General features: G+C 36.7%; 2 protein-coding genes across 2 annotated transcripts; one reads left to right on the top strand and one right to left on the bottom strand.

The window, feature by feature from the left end:
* Positions 1–428: 428 nt before the first annotated feature.
* Positions 429–6,585, top strand: LOC113281615 (ABC transporter A family member 2-like). The gene is made up of 16 exons (XM_026530401.1): positions 429–901; positions 1,799–2,030; positions 2,178–2,347; positions 2,468–2,653; positions 2,770–2,865; positions 2,963–3,163; positions 3,258–3,417; positions 3,513–3,739; positions 3,950–4,067; positions 4,175–4,251; positions 4,364–4,453; positions 4,646–4,789; positions 5,003–5,332; positions 5,412–5,492; positions 5,677–5,853; positions 6,109–6,585. Exons 1-16 carry the CDS (start codon positions 530–532, stop codon positions 6,382–6,384), a joined length of 2,937 nt encoding a protein of 978 aa, XP_026386186.1. The 5' UTR covers positions 429–529; the 3' UTR covers positions 6,385–6,585.
* A 6,709-nt stretch (positions 6,586–13,294) lies between these two features.
* LOC113281613 lies at positions 13,295–15,588 on the bottom strand. The gene is made up of 5 exons (XM_026530400.1): positions 15,485–15,588; positions 14,981–15,040; positions 14,794–14,862; positions 14,490–14,588; positions 13,295–14,355 (listed from the first exon to the last, which is right to left on the bottom strand). Exons 2-5 carry the CDS (start codon positions 15,028–15,030, stop codon positions 13,434–13,436), a joined length of 1,140 nt encoding a protein of 379 aa, XP_026386185.1. The 5' UTR covers positions 15,031–15,040; positions 15,485–15,588; the 3' UTR covers positions 13,295–13,433.
* Between the last annotated feature and the right edge of the window lie 5,420 nt (positions 15,589–21,008).

Genomic DNA, 21,008 nt, shown 5'->3' with positions numbered 1-21,008 from the left:
GACGTTGCATAGGTAAATCATGTTTATTTCCACCAACTATTGCTCGCATCAAATCAAAACTATATTATATTTTATCGCCGATATCATTATAATACAGTGATAAAGTTACTAGGTGGTCTACAAGTGACGAGAGTTTGAATTTCGTTTTTTTCTTTTTTCGAAACATGAATTTCTTTTCAACAAGACATGTTGAAAAGAAGTAAACTGTAATAAGTAACGTCAGATTAGAATTTCTTTTTTGATTAATACCATGTGCGTCCACTTTCTAGGACAGGGGCGTAAACTGTAATAAGTAACGTCACATTAGAAGTAAACTTCGTTGATTATTCAACTCATTCTTTCTAAGAGTCAAAACTGTTTAAAATAAAGAGAAAAAAAAAAAAATTCAATTTCTCTCTTTGACGCTTCCACACAAGAAATCGCGCCGTTTTTCCTTGTAGTACAATGAAATCTATTAATACCTTAATAATTTAAAAGGGACTTATTTCATTTCATTTCTCCCTCTTCCTCTCCTTCAAGAGAGAAGAAAATGGTAGAAGTATTAAGAGGAGTACCTCTATTATACCAACAATACAAAGCATTGCTGAAAAAAAACTTACTACTTTCATGGAGAAACAAAAGATCAACGTTTATGCAATTATTCTCATCCTTATTCTTCATATTTCTAATCTTTGCTATTGAAAAAGCAATCAGTTCTAGATTCTCAGGTACATCTACCTACGAAAATGTTTTTGATCCAGAAGCTTTGGTTTCTCCGTCAATACCACCCTGTGAAGATAAGTTTTATGTTAAGCAACCTTGTTACGATTTTATATGGAGTGGGAAAGGAAATCCCAGAATTGAAGATATTGTTAGTAACATCATGAGTAATAATCCTGGTAGACCAATTCAAACTGATAAGGTAAATTTCATTTACTTTCATTTTGGATTTTCAAGTTTTTTTTGTTGAGTTTCAATTGAAGAATTTCAGGGAATTTTGTGCATCGGTTTTTGATTTTTTGTGATGTAAAGGTGAAGTAATAAAATATTCTTTGGGATTTTTTGTTGACTGAAGGTCTGAATCTGACTTGGATATGTGTCAGATATTTGTGGTTAATTTTCTGCATGTCTGACTCATAAAGGGTTGTTGAGTCAGCTTTATAATTGTAGCCTTGTAGGGCAGCATGTGTCTGACTCGATGAATATATTGTCTAGCAGTCTAGGTAAGTGATAATGAGTTAGTTCATATTCAGGCGAGTCAGCAGGAAACAATATCACCACCAGTACATTTATGGGTTCTGAGTCAGCTGTTTGTGTTTGAATATTTGACATGTCTAATTCAAGCAAGGGGAATGTGATCAACCTTAAGATAAAAAACAAAAAAGGAATTTGATCAACCTTTTAGTTCTATCTGACTTGTTCGACGTGATGAAATCTTGTGAGTTGTCAAGATGTGAATATATGAACAAGTCAAATTCTGGAGAATTAGCAAAAAAAGATCAATGCTTGAATTTTGGCTTTGAGTCAGATGTCAGACCATCTGTTCTTCATATTTCGAAAGTCTAATTGGAGTTTGGGTCAAGGGTCATCTAGTTAGGTTTCATTTTACTTGGTCTACGTCCGTAATTAACAAACTGCAAATATGTGCTTCTGTTGGACGGCTCGGTCATTAGAAAACTAATGCAACTTTACTTAATAAGTGATACAAAGATTTAGATTTCGTATGTTAAACCTGAGAAGTTGTTTTGCTGAAATAAAATGCTTTTTACTTGGCCTTAAAAAGGTGGACTAAATATAGTTTCATTTATGAATTGTACAGGTTCGAGCATTCATTACACGTAAGGAGGTTGACAATTGGCTTTTCAAGAATCCTATGCAAGTACCTGGAGCTTTGCATTTCAGGGATAGAAGTGCTACTGTAATAAGCTATGGAATTCAAACAAACTCAACTGCTGTTAGGAAACGGGGAAATAGCGAAGACCCTACTTTTAAATTTCAAGTTCCACTTCAAATTGCTGCGGAGCGTGAGATTGCGAGATCCCTTCTTCAAGGTTCTCCATTCTCTTTTGCCTTTTTACTTTTTTTCCTTGTTGTTTCATTGGTGGGAAATTCAAACTTTCTTTGTATCGTCCTTATATGAATTATGTGAAGAATCTTCTACCACATACTTATTAGTAGTGAACTTGATGTGTGTGCAGTTCCAGATTTTAGTTGGACTGTTGGGCTTAAGGAGTTTGCACATCCTGCTGTTAGAACTTTCTCAGCGGTTGGAATTGTTGGACCAACCTTCTTCCTTGCGATTGCCATGTTTGCGTTTGTGTTTGAAATTGGTGCTTTGGTCGCAGAGAAAGAACTTAAGCTGCGTCAGGTATTGACATGATTCTCTTCTTTTAATTGTCCTTGCATATTTTAAGTTTTTTGCATAGAGAATCCCTTTGTTCCAATCAATTTAATGTGTATTCATTATTATTTATGTTTGGACTTGCAGGCTATGTCTACGATGGGTCTTTACGAAACTGCCTATTGGTTGTCATGGCTCACATGGGAGACTGTTACCACTTTTATCTCCTCGCTTTTCATTGTTCTGTTTGGGATGATGTTTCAGTTCGACTTTTTCCTAAATAATAGTTTTGGAGTTCTTTTCTTTGTTTTCTTCCTTTTCCAGATAAATATGGTACGTTATATGCAGTCTTCATCACTTCTTTATCCTTCAGCAAGCTATAAGGTTTATGAGCTTTTTTGTAGTTAATCTGTTAATATAATTTTTTATTTACTGACTCGTGATGCTAGGTTGGCTTAGCGTTCCTGATTTCCACTTTCATTAGTAAGGCATCATCGGCAACGACGGTTGGTTTCTCCATATTTATTGTCGGCTTTTTGACCCAGGTAAGATGAACTCCCTCAATTCATACAGCAACTCCCAGTACTGTTTTCAACTAAAATATTCTACAGTAATAGTTTCTTTGTTCTTTCGTCTAAACAGCTTGTTACAACATTTGGATTTCCTTACACTGATAGCACCTCTATGATTTATCGGATTGTTTGGTCTCTCTTCTCTCCTAATCTTCTTGCTAAAGCTCTTAAAACACTTGGAGACGCGACAGCTACTTCCGAAGATAGTGGGATTAGCTGGAGCGGTCGGTCACAGTGTCCAGTGACTGAGACTGATTGTGTGATAACAATTGTATGTCCACACTTTGATATCTCAGACATGTACTTACAAAAAGAGGAAAATTTCTGCATTGATTACACTTACCCAATTAAACATGTCTCAACAGGCTGACATATATACATGGTTCGTGGCGACCTTCTTTCTTTGGTTTCTTTTGGCTCTGTACTTCGACAACATAATCCCAAATGCATCAGGCGTCAGAAAATCATGCTTTTACTTCTTGAACCCAGGGTACTGGACTGGACGAGGTGGAGGCAAGGTATCAGGTACCTACTTAACTTCCAAATATTTTTCTCCTCCAAGTTGTCCTAGTTCTTAGTTTTTGGTGTATGAGAGTAATTGTTTTCTTCACTTTTATCAGAGGGTGGCATTTGTAGTTGCACGGGTGCAATTCCACCATTGGAAGATACTAATCCAGATGATGAAGATGTCCGCGAAGAGGAAAGTATCGTAAAACAGCAAATGGCTGAAGGAAGTAATGATCCAAGTATCGCAGTTCAGATACGTGGTCTTGCAAAGACTTACCCTGGGACACTAGATATGGGTTGCTGTAAATGCAAGAGAACATCTCCTTACCATTCTGTCAAGGTAAATTCAATTTTATCTTGATACAAAGTGTGTCGAATCATGAAGAGCAGGCATGCTAGTTGTTCCTCCTCCATGGTTCTCAGATGCCTGAACCAAAAATGCATGATCTCAATCCTGCCTTTAACTTCTTTCTTATTCATGAAGGGCCAGAATATCCAACCCATAAAAAACTGGAATCATTCTTCTCATTTTCCGATTTACCATCTTTAGGGGTTGTGGGTGAACTTTGCAAAGGATCAGCTATTTTGTCTTCTAGGACCCAATGGAGCTGGGAAAACGACAGCGATTAATTGTTTGACTGGAAATACACCCGTCACAGGAGGAGATGGTAATAGTTACTAAGATCATAATTTTCATGAGTACTTTTAATTTTTATATGTTATACATTTTGATGGGCTTGGTCACTTAAATGAATTCTCTATTTTTCTTGAACAGCATTGATTTATGGTTATTCTGTACGAAGCTCTGTTGGAATGTCAAATATTCGAAGGTTGATAGGAGTTTGTCCACAGGTATGCTTTTTCATATCCAATTGTTTGCTTTGCAAAAGGAAAATTTTAAAAATGTAGCTTATGCTCAAAATAAATGAAACTTGAACTGACCTCGTTTGTTGTTTTTCATTAGTTTGATATCCTTTGGGAGGAATTATCCGGACAAGAACACCTTCATCTCTTTGCTAGTATTAAAGGTCTCCCCCCTGCTACAATCAAATCGGTACGTTATAGCTCAAAAAAGATATTTCTCTACCTCTTATATCTGGCTATGTGCCGTTTTAGTTATGTGTGGCTGGAATTGCTCCGTTTTAGTTATGCATGGCTGGAATTACTCAAAGGTGGCATCACTATTTAAGTATCGATATTCCCAATAGAGTCTCGTATATGGAAAATGATATAGTGGCAACAACAGGTTGTTGATAAATCCCTAGCCGAGGTGAAGCTTGCTAATGCAGCAAAAGTTAGGGCGGGAAGCTGTAGTGGAGGGATGAAGCGTCGGCTCAGTGTTGCAATAGCTCTTATTGGAGATCCAAAACTGGTTATCTTGGATGAGCCGGTATGCAATTTTTTTTGAATGTCTTACTTTTTAACAAATTTCAGAGGTTTTATTGTGCCAACCTAAGTATAACATGGGGCAAGTTTTCCACCATGTTGATGAGGGTCCTCAACAGTTCCTTAATCACATGGCGCGATCCTCTTGTCCCAGGTTTCTTTTGTGAAACATGAAGTTTATTCAATGCATTCCATTGACATTTCCTTTGATATGCAGACTACTGGAATGGACCCAATCACCCGGAGGCATGTGTGGGACATCATAGAGAATGCTAAGGAAGGGCGTGCAATTGTTCTTACAACTCACTCAATGGAAGAAGCTGATATTTTAGGGGATCGCATAGCAATTATGGCTAAGGGGAAGCTCCGATGCATTGGAACATCAATCAGATTGAAATCACGGTTTGGGACTGGTTTTATTGCTAATGTGAGCTTCCTTGAGAGCACTCCAGGACAAACTCCTCTGAATGGACAAACTCTTAGAAATGGGGAGGCAAATGGTGCAACTGAACCTCATCACGTGGCTGTGAAGCAGTTCTTTAAACAAGTATGTCTTGTTAGAAAGTGGTTAACGTATTGTAGCATAGCAAGGTTTTGTTGACTAACTTCAGTGATCTACTTTGCAGCATTTGGATGTACTACCCAAAGAGGAGAACAAATCTTTCTTAACATTTGTTATTCCTCATGAAAAAGAAGGACAACTAACAGTATGTACCAACTACTCATTCTTTATTTTTTTGCCATTTCATAATTATCTCCGAATACCTTGAAGTGAACAGATACATTTTTGTGTTTGTAATGTGTAAATATGGAACATAATAATTAGTGCATACTACAGTTTATCTTTGTTCTGTTTCTTCTTTCTTGAACATACTCCTATTCTTCTTGCAGAAATTTTTTGAGGAGCTTCAAGATAGGGAAAGAGAGTTTGGCATATCAGACATCCAACTCGGACTTACAACCCTTGAAGAGGTGTTTTTAAATATAGCAAAACGAGCAGAGCTAGAAAGTGCAGTGGCAGAGGGGACTTTAGTGACTCTGAGTTTAACATCTGGGTTACTACTAGAGGTAAATTCTGTTTACTTTATCATCAATAAATTCTGCGAAACTAGGATAAAATAAATTTTGGTTGGTTTCTAAGTTCAGACTAACTTTAGATTTTCAAACGTTAAAAATTGTGAATGATTATAGAATTATCCCCCAAACACCAAAGGCACACTTCTTTCTCCTCTCCATCTTTTTTATTACCTCGGTCTATTATATATGTGGCTTCAGCGGTAACTGAAATCTGTCGGTTTTCTGAATATCTGACTTTTTATTTAGATACCAAGAGGAGCAAGGTACGTTGGTATTCCTGGAACAGAATCTACAGAAAACCCAAGAGGTCTTATGGTTGAAGTATACTGGGAGCAAGACGAAACTGGTGCATTATGCATTTCAGGCCATTCGCCTGAATCTACTGTACCCAGAAATGCTCAACCAATTGCTGCAGCTACCACACCAGTCTTGACTAGGCAAAGGAGTTTCTTAGGCAGGACGCAACTTGTTCATGGTATCATCTTTGATCCTGCAGAAATTGAGGGCTCAAACCACCGGTAACTTCCGTACATTTATAGCCATTGTAATGTTGTACCACCACTAGCTTATAATGTCATACGTGTAACGTGTGTGATACTTCATTTCCTTCTTCCATTTTTATTTCGATCACTGTATTATAAATTTTTCTTAAAATATCATGTAACAGAAACCAACTAGAGTTTAGCTCATAATTTTGCCCGTTTCTTTTATATGTTTTTACTAGTTACTGTGCCGTGATTTACCGCCGTCGCGAATATTCTTTTTTTTTTTTTTTGGAAAGACTACTAAAACAAACTAGCCAGTGAAAGAGGACTTCCACATGGCATTTACATAGAGTTTTCTGGCAAGAAACTTTCCCACTCATCTTCCACAGCAGAAGTGTTTAGGGATTTTTTTGGCCATTTCTAGAAGTTTTATAATTGTAGGATGCCTTTAAGAGACTACAATTTTAACTGTTTGAAATAACTTAGAGAGTCTATTACAGAATTTAAAAGTAAATTTTCAGACATTGGTTCCATCTTCTGCAGTTTCTTCTTCACCTGCTTTTGAACTAGCTTGTCTTCTATTTCCACGGTAATATCTCTGATTCTTCGTTGCTGTGCCAAGACAATTGCTGCTATAAATCCCACTGTTACTGCTATGGTCGTCTGTTGTGTCGCACCGTATCCCTGCTGAACCTGTTTGAAAACCATTCTCATTTGCAAGTCTGATTGCTATGCTTGACTGTGTTCTGTGAATACTTTGAGTTGAGGCACATCTAAATACACAGGTTGGTTTAGTTGCATATCATTCCCCTGGGAGTGTTGTTAACTTGTATACAAAGATATTTGTATGTTTTTTTCATCAATTTTTGAGTTTTCTTACGGGTACGCGAATGGTGGGTTTAAGGCGAACTTTAAATTTAACATATATTCCCTCCAGTGGGTTTACGAAAAACTTTAAATTTAACATATATTTCCTCTGTTTTTAAAAAACAAATAATATTATCGCTTTTCAATTTGGCCCAATTTTAGGCTAAAATAAAACAGTGATAATATCTCTTTTTCTAAAAACAGAGATAGCATATTACTTTTTGAATTGTCTTTTTAAGTAAAATAAATTTTTTGTATCCCTTTTCTTTTTCAGTTTTATTAGTCTGTCTGCCTTTTGTCGCAACCATCCAGATGTACACATGTATAATTTCGATAAGCAAGAAAACATCTTATTTGCTCGTCCAAAATAAAACTGTTTTCTTGAGGGAGGTGGGTGCAAGTCGTCAGATCCTACTTGCACCCACCTCCCTCTGTCTCTGCACAAATGGGATCCAAAAGCCACCCTTGCAAATCCATGAGGGGTGAGACCTACTTATCTATGAGTAAGCGGTTTTAACATTGTTCGAATGGGCGGTATATTTAGCATCAATCTAACAAAAGTGCCATTCCGTTTCACCACTCTACTTATCACTGAGCAGACGCGTCAGTACAACTGTAAATTACGTGAAATAGAGAAAATGTACTCGGTTAAAATCGTGTATGCAACTTGAAAGGTATCAGAAAACAAAACACTTTCTTATTCTTAGAAGTTTAATCACAGAGAACATATATAGGCAACATATTGTTACCCTAACAGACTTCCTAAGAAAAAGTAAAACAACTATTCAGAAAAATAAGTGCAAACTAGATAATCCTAATCTTCTAAGAAGACTTATTCAAAGTTTTCTACACTCCCCCTCAAGTTGGTGCATAGATATCAGTCACGCCCAACTTGCTCACTAAATACTCAAAAACAGGCTTGAATAATCCCTTTGTGAGAATATCTGTTGTTTGTTGAGAAGTCGACATAAACGGTAAACAGATCACTCCATTCTCGATTTTTTCCTTTATGAAATGTCTGTCAATTTCTATGTGCTTTGTTCTATCATGTTGCACTGGATTCTGTGCAATGCTTATAGCTGCCTTGTTGTCGCAATACAACTTCATTGGTCTACTCATAGGCATCGATAATTCTTCAAGAATTCGCTTCAACCATATTAGTTCACATATTCCATTAGACATGGCTCTAAACTCAGCCTCTGCACCGCTTCTTGTAACCACACTTTGTTTTTTACTGCTCCAAGTAACCAAATTCCCCCACACATATGTGCAATAACCAGAAGTTGACCTTCTATCTTCAATAGAACCAGCCCAATCTGCATCAGTAAAAGCTTCAATTCTTCTTTGATCATTCTTCTTAAACAACAAGCCTCGTCCAGGAGAGCCTTTAAAGTATCTCACAATTCGGTAAACTGCATCCAAGTGCTCTTTCCGTGGAGAGTGCATGAATTGGCTTACTCGACTAACAGCGAAAGCAATATCAGGACGAGTATGTGACAAATAAATTAGTTTCCCAACCAACCTTTGATACCTAGTTGTGTCCACAGGTTGACTTTCTCTATGAGCTCCAAGTTTGTTATTAACATCAATGGGTGTGTCAACTGGTTTATAGCCACTCAAACCAGTCTCGTGAAGAAGATCCTCCACATATTTGCGTTGTGTTATTGTTATGCCATTACTTGATCTTGCAACTTCCATACCTAGGAAATATTTTAAGGGTCCCAAATCCTTGGTTTCAAATTCCTTGGATAATCCTTCCTTCAGCCTTTGCATTTCACTTACATCATCACCAGTTACTATGATATCGTCAACATACACAATCAACACAACTACCTTCCCTTCATTCGAGTGTCTTGTAAACATTGTGTGATCTCCCTGAGATTGAATATACCCTTGTTTCTTAACTGCCTGGGTAAACCTTTCGAACCAAGCCCTAGGAGATTGTTTCAGTCCGTAGAGAGCTTTCTTCAGCTTGCAAACTTTCGAGCCAAACTTCTCCTCAAACCCTGGTGGTGGTTTCATGTAGACTTCTTCTTCAAGATCACCATTCAAGAAGGCGTTCTTGATATCAAGCTGGTATAACGGCCAATCAAGATTGACAGCAATCGATAAGAGGACCCGAACAGTATTCAGTTTCGCAATAGGAGCGAATGTTTCAGTGTAGTCGATGCCGTAAGTCTGTGTAAAGCCCTTCGAAACCAACCTTTCCTTGTACCTTTCTAGACTCCCATCAGACTTGTACTTTATTGTGAATACCCACTTACACCCAACAAGTGATTTTCTCTTTGGTAGATCAACCTTTTCCCATGTTCCATTCTTCTCAAGAGCATTCATATCTTCATGTGTTGCGTCTTTCTATTCTGGAACTAGTAGAGCATCCTGCACATTTTTTGGAATCTCCACAGATGACACATGAGAGGTGAAGGAAGAAAAGGAATATGAAAGACATTCGAAAGAAACGAACTTTGATAAAGGATATAAGGGACGACTTGTACAAGATCGAGTACCCTTTCTATTGCCAATAGGGACATTCAAATCAGATGATGGAGTATTGTCTTGAGATAATTGATTCGAGAGAGATGGAGAAGTACTTACAGTGGTTGGAGCTTGCCTTGGTTCAGATTCATGGCAATGTATGAGGTTCATAGTGTCTTCTTTCTGTTTGTAAGGATTTCTTCTTGAATATATTTTCCTGAAGTGTTTTGTTGAAGGTTCTGGTTCAATAATAGAATTTATAGGATCTTGCAGACTAGGGGATAAGCTTAAACTCCTATTTTCAAGCGTTGGTGAAGTGTTTGACTGATTAATTTCAGGATAAGGTGAAGAATCCGTTGCACGATTTTCTGAACTATTAGGAAGATCTTTCTGACTTGGATGACTGTTTACAACAGAATTGAGATCTAGGTTTGAACATTGACCTACATTATCATACTTATCTTCAAAACCCTCAGTTAATTCTACTGGTGAATTCATATTTTTTGTTCCCTCTAAAGTCGAATCTTCTCCTATATTCTCTCCCTGAAGATGAGATTTAAAATATGGATGAGATTCAAAGAATTTGACATCAAAGGATACATAAGTTTTTTTAGAGATAGGGTCATAGCACTTGTAACCCTTTTGAGTAGCTGAATATCCTATGAAAACACATTTTTTGGCTCTAGGATCAAGTTTGTTGCTGGCTTTATCAAATACATACACTGTACAACCAAAAATCTTAACAGGTAAAACACTGGAAAATCGATCATTTGGAAAGTGACGATGAAAAACAGCTAATGGTGTTTCAAAATTGAGGACTTTAGATGGCATACGATTGATCAAATATATAACTGTCAGTATAGAATCCCCCCACGGGTATTTTGGAACATTGTTGGTGAACCTAATAGCTCGATACACTTCTAAGAGGTGTTTATTATTTCGTTCAACAACTCCATTTTGTTTAGGTGTATCGATGCATGAACTTTGATGAACAATGCCTTTCTCTAAGAAATATTTCTCTAAAACACTATTGAAGAATTCTCTTCCATTGTCACTCCGAAAGATTTTAATGTTTGTGTTGAATTGGGTTTGAATCATGTTGTAGAAGTTTTGAAATATTGTTGTTACTTCAGATTTTTCTTTCATCAAGAATACCCAACCTAGTCTAGTATGATCATCAAAAAATGTAACAAACCATCTTTTTCCTGAAATATTTGGAGTTTGTGAAGGTCCCCAAACATCACTGTGGATTAGAGTGAAAGGCGTGGTAGGTTTATATGGTTGGATTGGGTAAAAAGATCGATGATGTTTAGCCAAAGTACAAAATTCACATTGGAATTTTTTTATTGATGAACAAACTTGGAAACAATCGTTTAAGATAATGAAAGCTAGGGTGACCTAGTCGAAAGTTTCATGATCAAAGGAAACTGAAACAGACTCAAAACAAGAACTATGAGCAGGGAACACAGGTTTCGAACCATCCACATATCTATAAAGTCCATCAACCTCTTTAGCATTGCCAATCATCTTCCCCAAGACCAGATCCTGGAATTCACAATGAGATGAATAAAAACGAACACAACAGTTGAGTTCATGAGTGAATTTACTGATAGAAAGTAAATTACAGGATAATTTAGGAACATGAAGGACATTATCAAGAGTTAACTGAGGAGAAAGTTGGACAGATCCAACACCGACTATAGCCGAAAATGAACCATCTGCAACTCTGATTTTTTGATTACCAGCACATGGTCTATAAGATTGAAACAATTGAGCACAATTTTTCATGTGATCAGTTGCTCCAGAATCTAGAATCCAGGTATAATTGGAACTTATAGAGGAACTAGAGATGACATTAAAGGAGATATGACAGCTTATGTTACCTTTATGAGCTAAAGAACAAGAAGGATTAGCATATGTATGACCACCAGGAGATTGGAACAATTGTAGGGAGACGTTGAGAAAGTTGATCAACTTGTTCCTTTGTAAAGGAAGACGCTCTAGAATTCTCTTGATACTCTAGTGATTCTGATGTGGTTGTTTGCAATGCTCTACCAACGTTTCTTTTAGGATTTGCAGGCTTCAAGTGTGGGTGTAATCTCCAGCACTTCTCACGAGTATGCCACGGCTTCTTGCAATGATCACACCATGGTTTCTTTGTCCTTTCTCCATCTCCATCTGGTCCATGGGAAACCAAAGCAGAACTTTCATATTGAATCGGAGTGTGTAGCATAACTCGCTTTCTAGCTTGCTCTTGTCTCAACTCTGAAAATACTTCTCTTACCTTAGGAAATGGCTTCTTCCCCAAAATTCTACCCTTCACTTCATCTAAACTTGGGTTCACTCCAGCCAAAAACAGATAAACACGACCATTTTCTTCACGATTCAAAAAACGAGTACAATCATTTGGACTTTCCCATTTATCATCATAACATTGGTCTAACTCCTGCCACCAAGCCACCATCTCATTGAAATATGTGGTGATGTCTCTCTCACCTTGCTTGGTACTCCATAACTTTGATTTCAGTTCAAATATTTGTGACGAGTTTTCTAGATCTGAATACGTTGCATGAACAGAGTCCCAAATCTCTTTAGCAGTACTCATGAACATATGTGGTTTTGAGATGGAACTTTCCATGGATTGGAGAAGCCATCCAGTAACCAAGGAATTTTCAGATCTCCAAGTTTTAAACTTTGGATCAGATTCAACTGGTTTTATCTCATCACCAGTAAGATATCCAAGCTTCCCACGACCATCTACAACTAGTTTGACAGATTGTGCCCACTCTAGATAAGTCGTACCATCCAGTCGATGAACATTTATGTGATAAGAAGAATGAACAACAGCAGTGTCAACACTGCTTGTTATGGTTGAGGATTCTGAAGTTGTGGCTTTAGGAGCTTGTTTAGGCATTGTTTTTTATTTGGGTTTTCTTTTCTAGGATCGGTGTATGCTCTGATACCATGAAATGTATCAGAAAACAAAACACTTTCTTATTTTTAGAAGTTTAATCAGAGAGAACATATATAGGAAACATATTGTTACCCTAACAAACCTCATAAGAAAAAGTAAAACAACTATTCAGAAAAATAAGTGCAAACTAGATAGTCCTAATCTTCGAAGACTTATTCAAAGTTTTCTACACAACTTTAATATAATCTTTTTTTTCTCTATATATATTATGCCGCCTATTAGAGCATTTCTGATGGAACATTCTCAATTTTCTATTTATTTGCCCACATATGATTTATTTAGTTTTTTAAAAAAAAATATTCTCCAGCGAGACTGCGAGGATTAAAGGTATAGATGAGGTGTACACAACGGTTATGTAGACATTTTACCAGTTGATAGGGTTTCACCAGCTGATTTTTCGTGTCCTTAATACCTATAGAATATGAAGATTGAAGAGTTTCTAGACTTTCAAACACTGAGCATCTCGTATTAAAACATAACTTTTTTTTTTTTTTTTTGAGTGCCCAACGTTTCGGAATCTCATTAAATAGTTACAAGGATTACTCAAGGACCAAGGTTGCTTAATTTGCCTCGTCTGATGGTATCATTTGGTAAACGCATTACCAAAATTCAATAATAAACTGAAATCTAATTTACAAAGACTAAATTTAATACTAATTGACTAAATTCATCATTGTTCATCAACTAACAAATATTCTTTTTAACCCACATACATAATTAATACTAAATTTAATACTAATTAGGAGTTCAGGCACAGATAAATTAAGAAGTCAGACTAAGATTAATAATAATAAAAAGTTGATAAACAAGAGCCCCTCCAAGTCATTAGGGTCATTTCCTCCACAGCTCACCAACTTGGCTAAATAACTAATTGTCGTAACCAAAAGGGTTCCCCCTCCATGCTGATTAACAAGAGCCATCAAAGCAGCAGGGAATTGTTCTGGTTTAAGCTTCCATTCCTCCCCAGGGGTAGGCACCAGCTTGGCAAGAAAGTCGGCAGGTCTATTCAATTCTTTCATATATGCCTTCAGTATACCACAGTCGCGATAGTATTGTTGTCCCGTCTCCACTATCTTCTGCACGATTTCATAAAAAAGACCTTCATCAACTCGTTCCTCAATGGTCAGATTCCTATTCAGACAAGGTTGGCAAACCAAATCAAATGAATCTTCAGGATGACGGCGACATCCACCTTCGCTGTTGAAGATAAAACACTCCGAAAGAGTGTTGAAAACCCTATGAGAATTACAAGCGCAGAAGACTGCCGGAACGTTTGCAAGGACAGCAAGTTCCAAACCAGCTAGGAACCCCTCTAAAGTATGATAAAAAGCTGAAATACTTCGTCTGGAACCTCCAGCAACAGCGACAACAGGCTGACCATTAGCACAACGCAAGAGTGCCCCATAACCACCATTGACTTCCTTTTTACGATGTCCATCAAAAGTTAGCAGGAACACATCTTCAGGGTCATGAGGAGGTAGGGAAATGCATTCTGTGACATGTGATTTTCCAATCTTAGCACGGGACAGCTGATTAGTCATACATGCTACATCACCATCATCAGATACCTCATCTTCACTCATAAAATGATCATCCGGAATTTCATACCCATGCATATCTGTAACGTATTTACCAATCGTCCAATTCTCTTCAAACGTTTGACGAGGAACAATATTACCACTCTCATCCATTCTGAATAAAACAAATTAAACGCAATATATCACAAACTGTGAAATACCTAAAGATAATTTATTCAAGATAAATAATGGACTTAACAGACTAAGCATCCGATCAACATTACTTAAAACGAAGTAAGTAAATATTACCTATATGCATCATGATCAAACTCATAAGAATAATCAAAACCGATACTTCTTACTTTGGTGCCTAATTCATGAGACTTTCCTTTTTGTTTATCAGCACGACTGTTGAAAAGAATAAAAAAGCAGAATATATAGATATTACTATCTGAGGAACAAATATGAATAGATATAAAAGATGTAAGAGACTAAACATCCGATCATCATTACTTAAAACTTGTAAGAAGATGGGTTCTGAGGGGTTTACAACTATTTATAACTCTAATATATTTAAGAATATCTCTCTAGCTGAAAGAAAGAAGATAAATACGTTTGAGGGGGGCTAGTATTTTGTTTGCCGAATTTTTTTTTATCAATACCAGCAATCCCATGATCCACTCTGCAAAGAACAAATTAAACTGTGAAATGTCTAAAGATAATTGATTCAAGATAAATAGAGGATTTAAGAGACTAAGCATCCGATCATCATTACTTAAAACGAAGTAAGTAGACATTACCTGCTCGATCCATGAACCTTACCCTTTTTTTTATGAGCACGACCCTCCATATCAGAGTCACTGAAAAGAATAAAAAGGGAAAATATATACTATGTTACTATCTTTAGAACAAAGATAAATAGATACAAAAGATTTAAGAGACTAAACATCTGATCACCATTACTGGAAACTTTTAAGAAGATGGGTTCTGAGGGGTTTACAACTATTCATAATTCTAACATTTAAAGAATATCTCTCTAGCTGAAAGAAAGAAGATAAATAATGATGAAAATAAACAGTAAGTCTATCTTGGTTGGAAACAAAAATAAAAAATTTCCAAACTTTTGTTAAAATAATGATACAGGATCGACAATAAGAAGTCTATTTACAACTACTAATCTATTTGACAGAAGAAGAAAAGCTAATTATCAGCAGAAAATAGATCTAAAGATCCCATTTTTAACAGGTAAAGACATCGAAAACTTGTAGTAGTGAACTCAAAGAAGACGGGATTTAAAAGCAAACCTTCGTGGGGATAAGCGAAAGGGGGGATCGGAGATCTGGAGTTACCAGAGAAGACAGATCTAGAAGAAAAGCTGCTCAAGGTAAAATAAATAATAAAGTAGAAGCTATGTTGCACGGACACGGATACGGGACATAGTTACGACACAATTACGAAGACACGTCAAATCTCAAAAAAAACGAGTTGCGGGGACACGTTATATATATATTACTCACATCATTAAAATGAAATATTACTACAATCTACACAACAAAATAATTACTCTTATTTTTAAAATATTTGATTACTAATTATATAAAATTAATAATAATGTAATAATAGTAAAGTTTTTCATGAAATATGCTTGATTTGACTAAAACAAGAATAAATTAGTGTCACATTTAGTTTATTTTGACTGTGTAAACCAAAATAAATCATTTATGATGTGTCCGAAAGTGTCCAATGGTTCTGCAATATATCCAATATCAATTTTTACGCGACACGTGATGTGGCGTGTCCATCGAGTGTCGGAAAGTGTCATAACCGTGTCGTGTCCGTTCGTGTGTCCGACACAGTTATGACATCTTTCTTGAAGTGTCCGTGCAACATAGAGTAGAAGTGAAGAGGGAGAAGCTAAGAGCTTGTAAATGAAATGAAATGAATTTAGGATGGTTTCTGGGGGTTTTAAGCATGACTGCTAACAGGGAGTATCAACTTGCCTGGAGGCGTCCAATGGCCAATGCCAATGAATGGATTGGTATCCTTATTATTCAAAAACTACTCATACATAGAATTCCGTATTCAACCACCTAGACATTACCTGGTGTCTGATTTGGACCAGTTTGAGTCAAATAACAAAATGTAATTATCACAAAAAAATAAATACAAAGAGAGTAAAACCAGTTTGAGCCTGAGTTGGACCCGTTTACTTTAGAAAATAAACAAATGTTCATAGAAAAACACAAAGAGCCGCCATTTAGCATACGAAAAAATCAAAATCAAAGCAAAAGAAGAGAGTAATTATCATAACCTTAACCTTTTGTTAGCTAATAATCGTAGAATATCTAAAATCCAGAAAAAGATTAATAATCAAAGCTAAAATTCCTTCCTTTCATATATATATATATATAAATGAGATCGACAAGAATAACCCCATTGATTCTCGTGGATAAGATTGAGATTAAAAACTTAATTTGTTGATTTTAAAATTCCTTTCACTTTCCTTCAGCTGAGATGAGTTTTTTCGGGTGAAGAAGTAATGGCGTGTTTGGTTAATGGGAAAGGAATTCTATTTTCAGGAATCCTATTCGCAAAAAAGGGGAATCCTAAATCCATACTTCGTGGATTTTGGATTCTCTTACTTTTTGGGATTCCTATTCCTAACTGCTTTCTAATCCTATTTATCAAACATGGGAATGAAATTGTATTCCTAAGTAACTGATTCATTTCCATCCAACTAAACACGTGATAAAATTCTTCTCGTATTTATCCATTCCCTTCCTTTGAAAGACCTACACTACCCTCATTCTTCACCTAATATACCTAAATAATCCTCATATCGGAGATTTAAGTTGACTCGTATAGGTCGATATTATCAGAGGCATATTTTGTATCACCAATATAGTGGTTTCGTATTGCGGATACCGATCGATATAAATTACATTGCCTGATTCATGGGATGGGACAAAGCCAAGATATTGAATGAGATCCAGATGATCAGATGATTTCACTCGGATCTAGACGAACTAAATCCAGATGAGTCAGGTGATTTAACTCATATCTGGACGAGTCAAATCCAGATGACTCATGTATAAACAAATTACAATGGATCGTTGACACACATTCTCGGTCTATCAAAAGAAAAACAATGATAAATTATTTTGTATTTGCATTATTCCTACTTACGTGATTGAATCGCCTGCACAGCAACAACATAGAGATCTCATGTCGAGGAGGAGCTATCTTCTAATGCTTCTTCTTCGTTGTGCATGTCATCTCAAATAGGTCGGACATCCTTTATTTATTAATAAAAAACATAACCATTACACTTTCCTAATTTTATTACACCCTTACCCCCTGCACCATTAGAATTAGGAAACCGATTGGAAATTTGCATCACCACGCAGCACGCACACCTTATGCCCAAACAAAAACTTGGGTTTTTTTGATAAAATCACAAGGTCGGTTGGTCAAACCGAACTGGAAATATGACGGGTTCAGCGGTATCCCGGTCGCATTCGGTTCATTAGCATTAGGATACCGATGACACTTCAGAAACTTGTAACACCACCACGCAGATGTGCAACAAGAAAACGAGGTGAGGATGCATTACATGGTTGTTTTTATCTCATCAGTTTTTGCAGACACGCGGAATGAAGACAAGTGGAGAATGTGTGATGTTCTCCATCAAGCAGATAATTGCATTATAGTATCAATCCACACACCGAAGGTTCAGCTATCTGCATAGGTGGGTGTGTAACTTGCATCTTATGTGTTGTGTTCAGCAGATCTTTAAAATTGATATCATGAATCAAACTGCCTTGGACATACAAAAATTAGAGCTGAAGATTGTCCCTTTATCTTCCTACAGTTTTCGGGAGATTATCCTGCCTCTTGTTCAGTCGTTTATGTTATAATCATCAGCAATTATTTTTAGATGTAACTTACTTGTTTTCGTGGTTGTTCTCTTTTCCAGGCACACTTAAGAGGAACTAGTTGCCAGAGATGCTAAAGAGAAATCTGATGCTGTAAGAGAAGCACTTTTAGCTGAATTGGAACTTGAACCTAAAAGGGGAATTCACAAAGGTGGCGATTCTAAACATAACCAGGAGAAAATGAAGGATAAGAAAAGGAAAAGGGATCACAGAAAGTTTAAGAGTTTGAAGGTTATAACTATTGGCTCCATCTTTTTTAGGGGCTCATTCTTACCTGTTATGTCAAGTCTTATGATGATAGCTCTTTGCTTTTGTATTTTGCAGGTGAATGGTGATAGTGAGCAGCATCTCCATAAAATAACTACACAAGATGTGCGTCGTAGTTTCTTTTACCATTTCAAATAAGGAGAATCGAGAATGAGGGCAAGCAAGAACATCTTGGTGAGTTATGTAAGAAGTAAAATAATGTTGGCTTGTGTGGCAGCTGCCAGATGGATTCCCGGTTGAATTAAACCGCGTCGCTTTCGTCAAGATGCATTTGAGCAGTTGAAAAACTGTAACCACGGGGCATACTTATGGTGCTTTCTCTGTGGTCAACTTCTGAAAATGGGGTCAACTTCTTTGTCTATAGTAGCAAACCTGCATATATGAGTCGACCTTCCAACCTCAATGGTCATTCCTAGTTTAGAAACAGATTTATTAGGTTTCCTTGTAACCAGTACGAACGGGACCATCGTCTCTACCCTCTACAATATTATCTTCTAGCTTAGTTTCTCACACAATTAAAAAAATAAATAATCAATCTCAAAGCACAGTTGAGCAAGGTTAACAACCCCCTCAATCAAGTACAGGCTCTGGCTCATGGCATTCATGATTTGTCCGAATTCTGTAACGTTAAATACTATGCTGAGTATATTGTGTTAGTTATGTAAGCTCTTTTAGTGAAGTGTTCGTTTGGTTGATTTCATTCTTGCAGCCGTTAACGGTGAAGCACCAGAAAATTGCTTTGTGCCTTCTGACGGCTGGATAGGAAGACAAGGCAATTAGTCAAACGGCTAAACAGCTCTACCAGTGTTGTAAATGTAGATTTTTATGATTAACGTGAAAATTCATTAAACCTCACTTGCCGACTTTAGAAGAGGTTTGCCATTTGGATGCATTGTAGGGAACACCAAATTTCCCACAGGTAGTGGTGGTGTATGGAAATAGTGCATGTCACTTATCAGTTCATGCAAGAATGCCAAGAATTATAAGCAATACATGTCCATCATGCCATTTTCATAATCAATGGCTTTCATAGAAACTCATATGTAATTAACAGTTTCACTATAAACTAATAGTTTATTTATTTATTTTATTTTTACGAGAGCAATTTATTGAGAAAGGCAAGAAAAAATAATAAGGAGGACTAGGCTAGGACCTCAACAGACAAGAAAGAGAGAAAGCAAATGAAAGCGAAAAGGCTAAAAAACATGATGGAAACTATCAAAAGTGATAAACTGCCACGACTGATCTATCAATTCCTACAGTAGAACGAATAAAATTTGGCGGCTCAGGCCCTGTAGAAGCTTCCCATTTAACCAAGAGACCCTCTATTGCATTTCCCTCTCTATATAAGAATTTCATACGGTTATCACCATGCACTGCTAGTCTCGATGGCACCAAAGAACAATCATACAATGCTTTGATAACATGTATCGAGTCGCGCATTTAAACCATATGCGTGACATAACCTTCAACCGAGCAATTTTGAACGCATAAATGGTTGGCTCCCGAGAACTCCACTGAAACTAAGTTGTCCACACCAATGGACTATGCTAAACTTCCAATTACCAAGGAGTTATGATTTCGAAATACAACACCGCACCCCGTTGGATCTGGGTTCCCTAAAGAGAACCATCAACATATATTTTGAACCAGCTATAAAGTGGTTGCTGCCAACAAACCTCAATGATTTTGGGCGCTCTATAAGCTCTACATGTTATCTTGAAAAATATGAATATATACAGCTCCTTCATCGAATTTCTCATATAACCCTTATTCAACCTACCGGATTCACTAATCAAATGCTTAAGCTTAGAGGCTGCAGTCTATACCGGCATGATTTCATGTTGAAAACGCATTCGATTTCTAATATCCCATATCAGTAGTATGCAATTTACAATCGTTACCCAAAGTAAGTCTCAATAAATCTCATTGTTCCCCATATACAATAACAGTATTTTATGAGTCCTCACTGATACAAATACGATATCCGTCGGTATCCAGCAACAATGCTACTAATGTTGACTGATTTTGCCGAGAGTGGAAATTTTTGTATATCTAAGGTATTGTCGTCCTCCATAATATTAAACTTTTGTATATTATTGTAGGGAAACGATGTTTTCCTAGGTTAGGTTAAATTCTTAGTTTGAGTTAATTACCATATTAAGATAGGATACCTAATTTGATCATGGTTTTCTAGTTGGAGATGGTTTCCTAAATCAAGGAGGCTAATACTTGGGAACCAAGTTTGTGACTCCTATATAAGGAGGTCTAGGCTAAGTGTTTTAGTCATGGAATCCTCAATGTAAATCTCGTAGAGATGTGAGGGATTCATCCCACTTATTGAGGTGGTTATGTGAGAGACATTATGGTGCTTATGGGATACTTATCGATGTTGGAAGATATGTCGTTATGGAGTATTCGTATGGAGATGTTGGTAAGACATCTTGCTAAGGAGAAGATCGTCTTGGTGGTGCTGGATTAGATTATTGGTGTTGAGATGAAGGATTCCATAATAATCTATATTAGGGTGTGCAGAGAAGATCATCTCATTGTGGTAGATAATGTGGTAAACGTTATCTCGCATGGGTGAAGACACTACTTTGGATCTTATAGGGTGCTTGTGAGA

The sequence above is a fragment of the Papaver somniferum genome, chromosome 5 (genome assembly GCF_003573695.1).
Source record: "Papaver somniferum cultivar HN1 chromosome 5, ASM357369v1, whole genome shotgun sequence".
NCBI lineage: Eukaryota > Viridiplantae > Streptophyta > Magnoliopsida > Ranunculales > Papaveraceae > Papaver > Papaver somniferum.
Note: the sequence above shows the minus strand (reverse complement) of the source record. Positions and strands in the feature narration are given on the sequence as shown.

Coding starts and splice junctions, on each gene's coding strand:
- LOC113281613 (XM_026530400.1), bottom strand. CDS start 15,030: ATGGAGGGTCGTGCTCATAAAAAAAAGGGTAAGGTTCATGGATCGAGC. Junction 14,863..14,980: donor AAGGTTCATGGATCGAGCAG/GTAATGTCTACT, acceptor TGTTCTTTGCAG/AGTGGATCATGGGATTGCTG. Junction 14,356..14,489: donor TTTGATCATGATGCATATAG/GTAATATTTACT, acceptor TGTTTTATTCAG/AATGGATGAGAGTGGTAATA.
- LOC113281615 (XM_026530401.1), top strand. CDS start 530: ATGGTAGAAGTATTAAGAGGAGTACCTCTATTATACCAACAATACAAA. Junction 3,164..3,257: donor CTGATTGTGTGATAACAATT/GTATGTCCACAC, acceptor ATGTCTCAACAG/GCTGACATATATACATGGTT. Junction 5,854..6,108: donor CATCTGGGTTACTACTAGAG/GTAAATTCTGTT, acceptor CTTTTTATTTAG/ATACCAAGAGGAGCAAGGTA.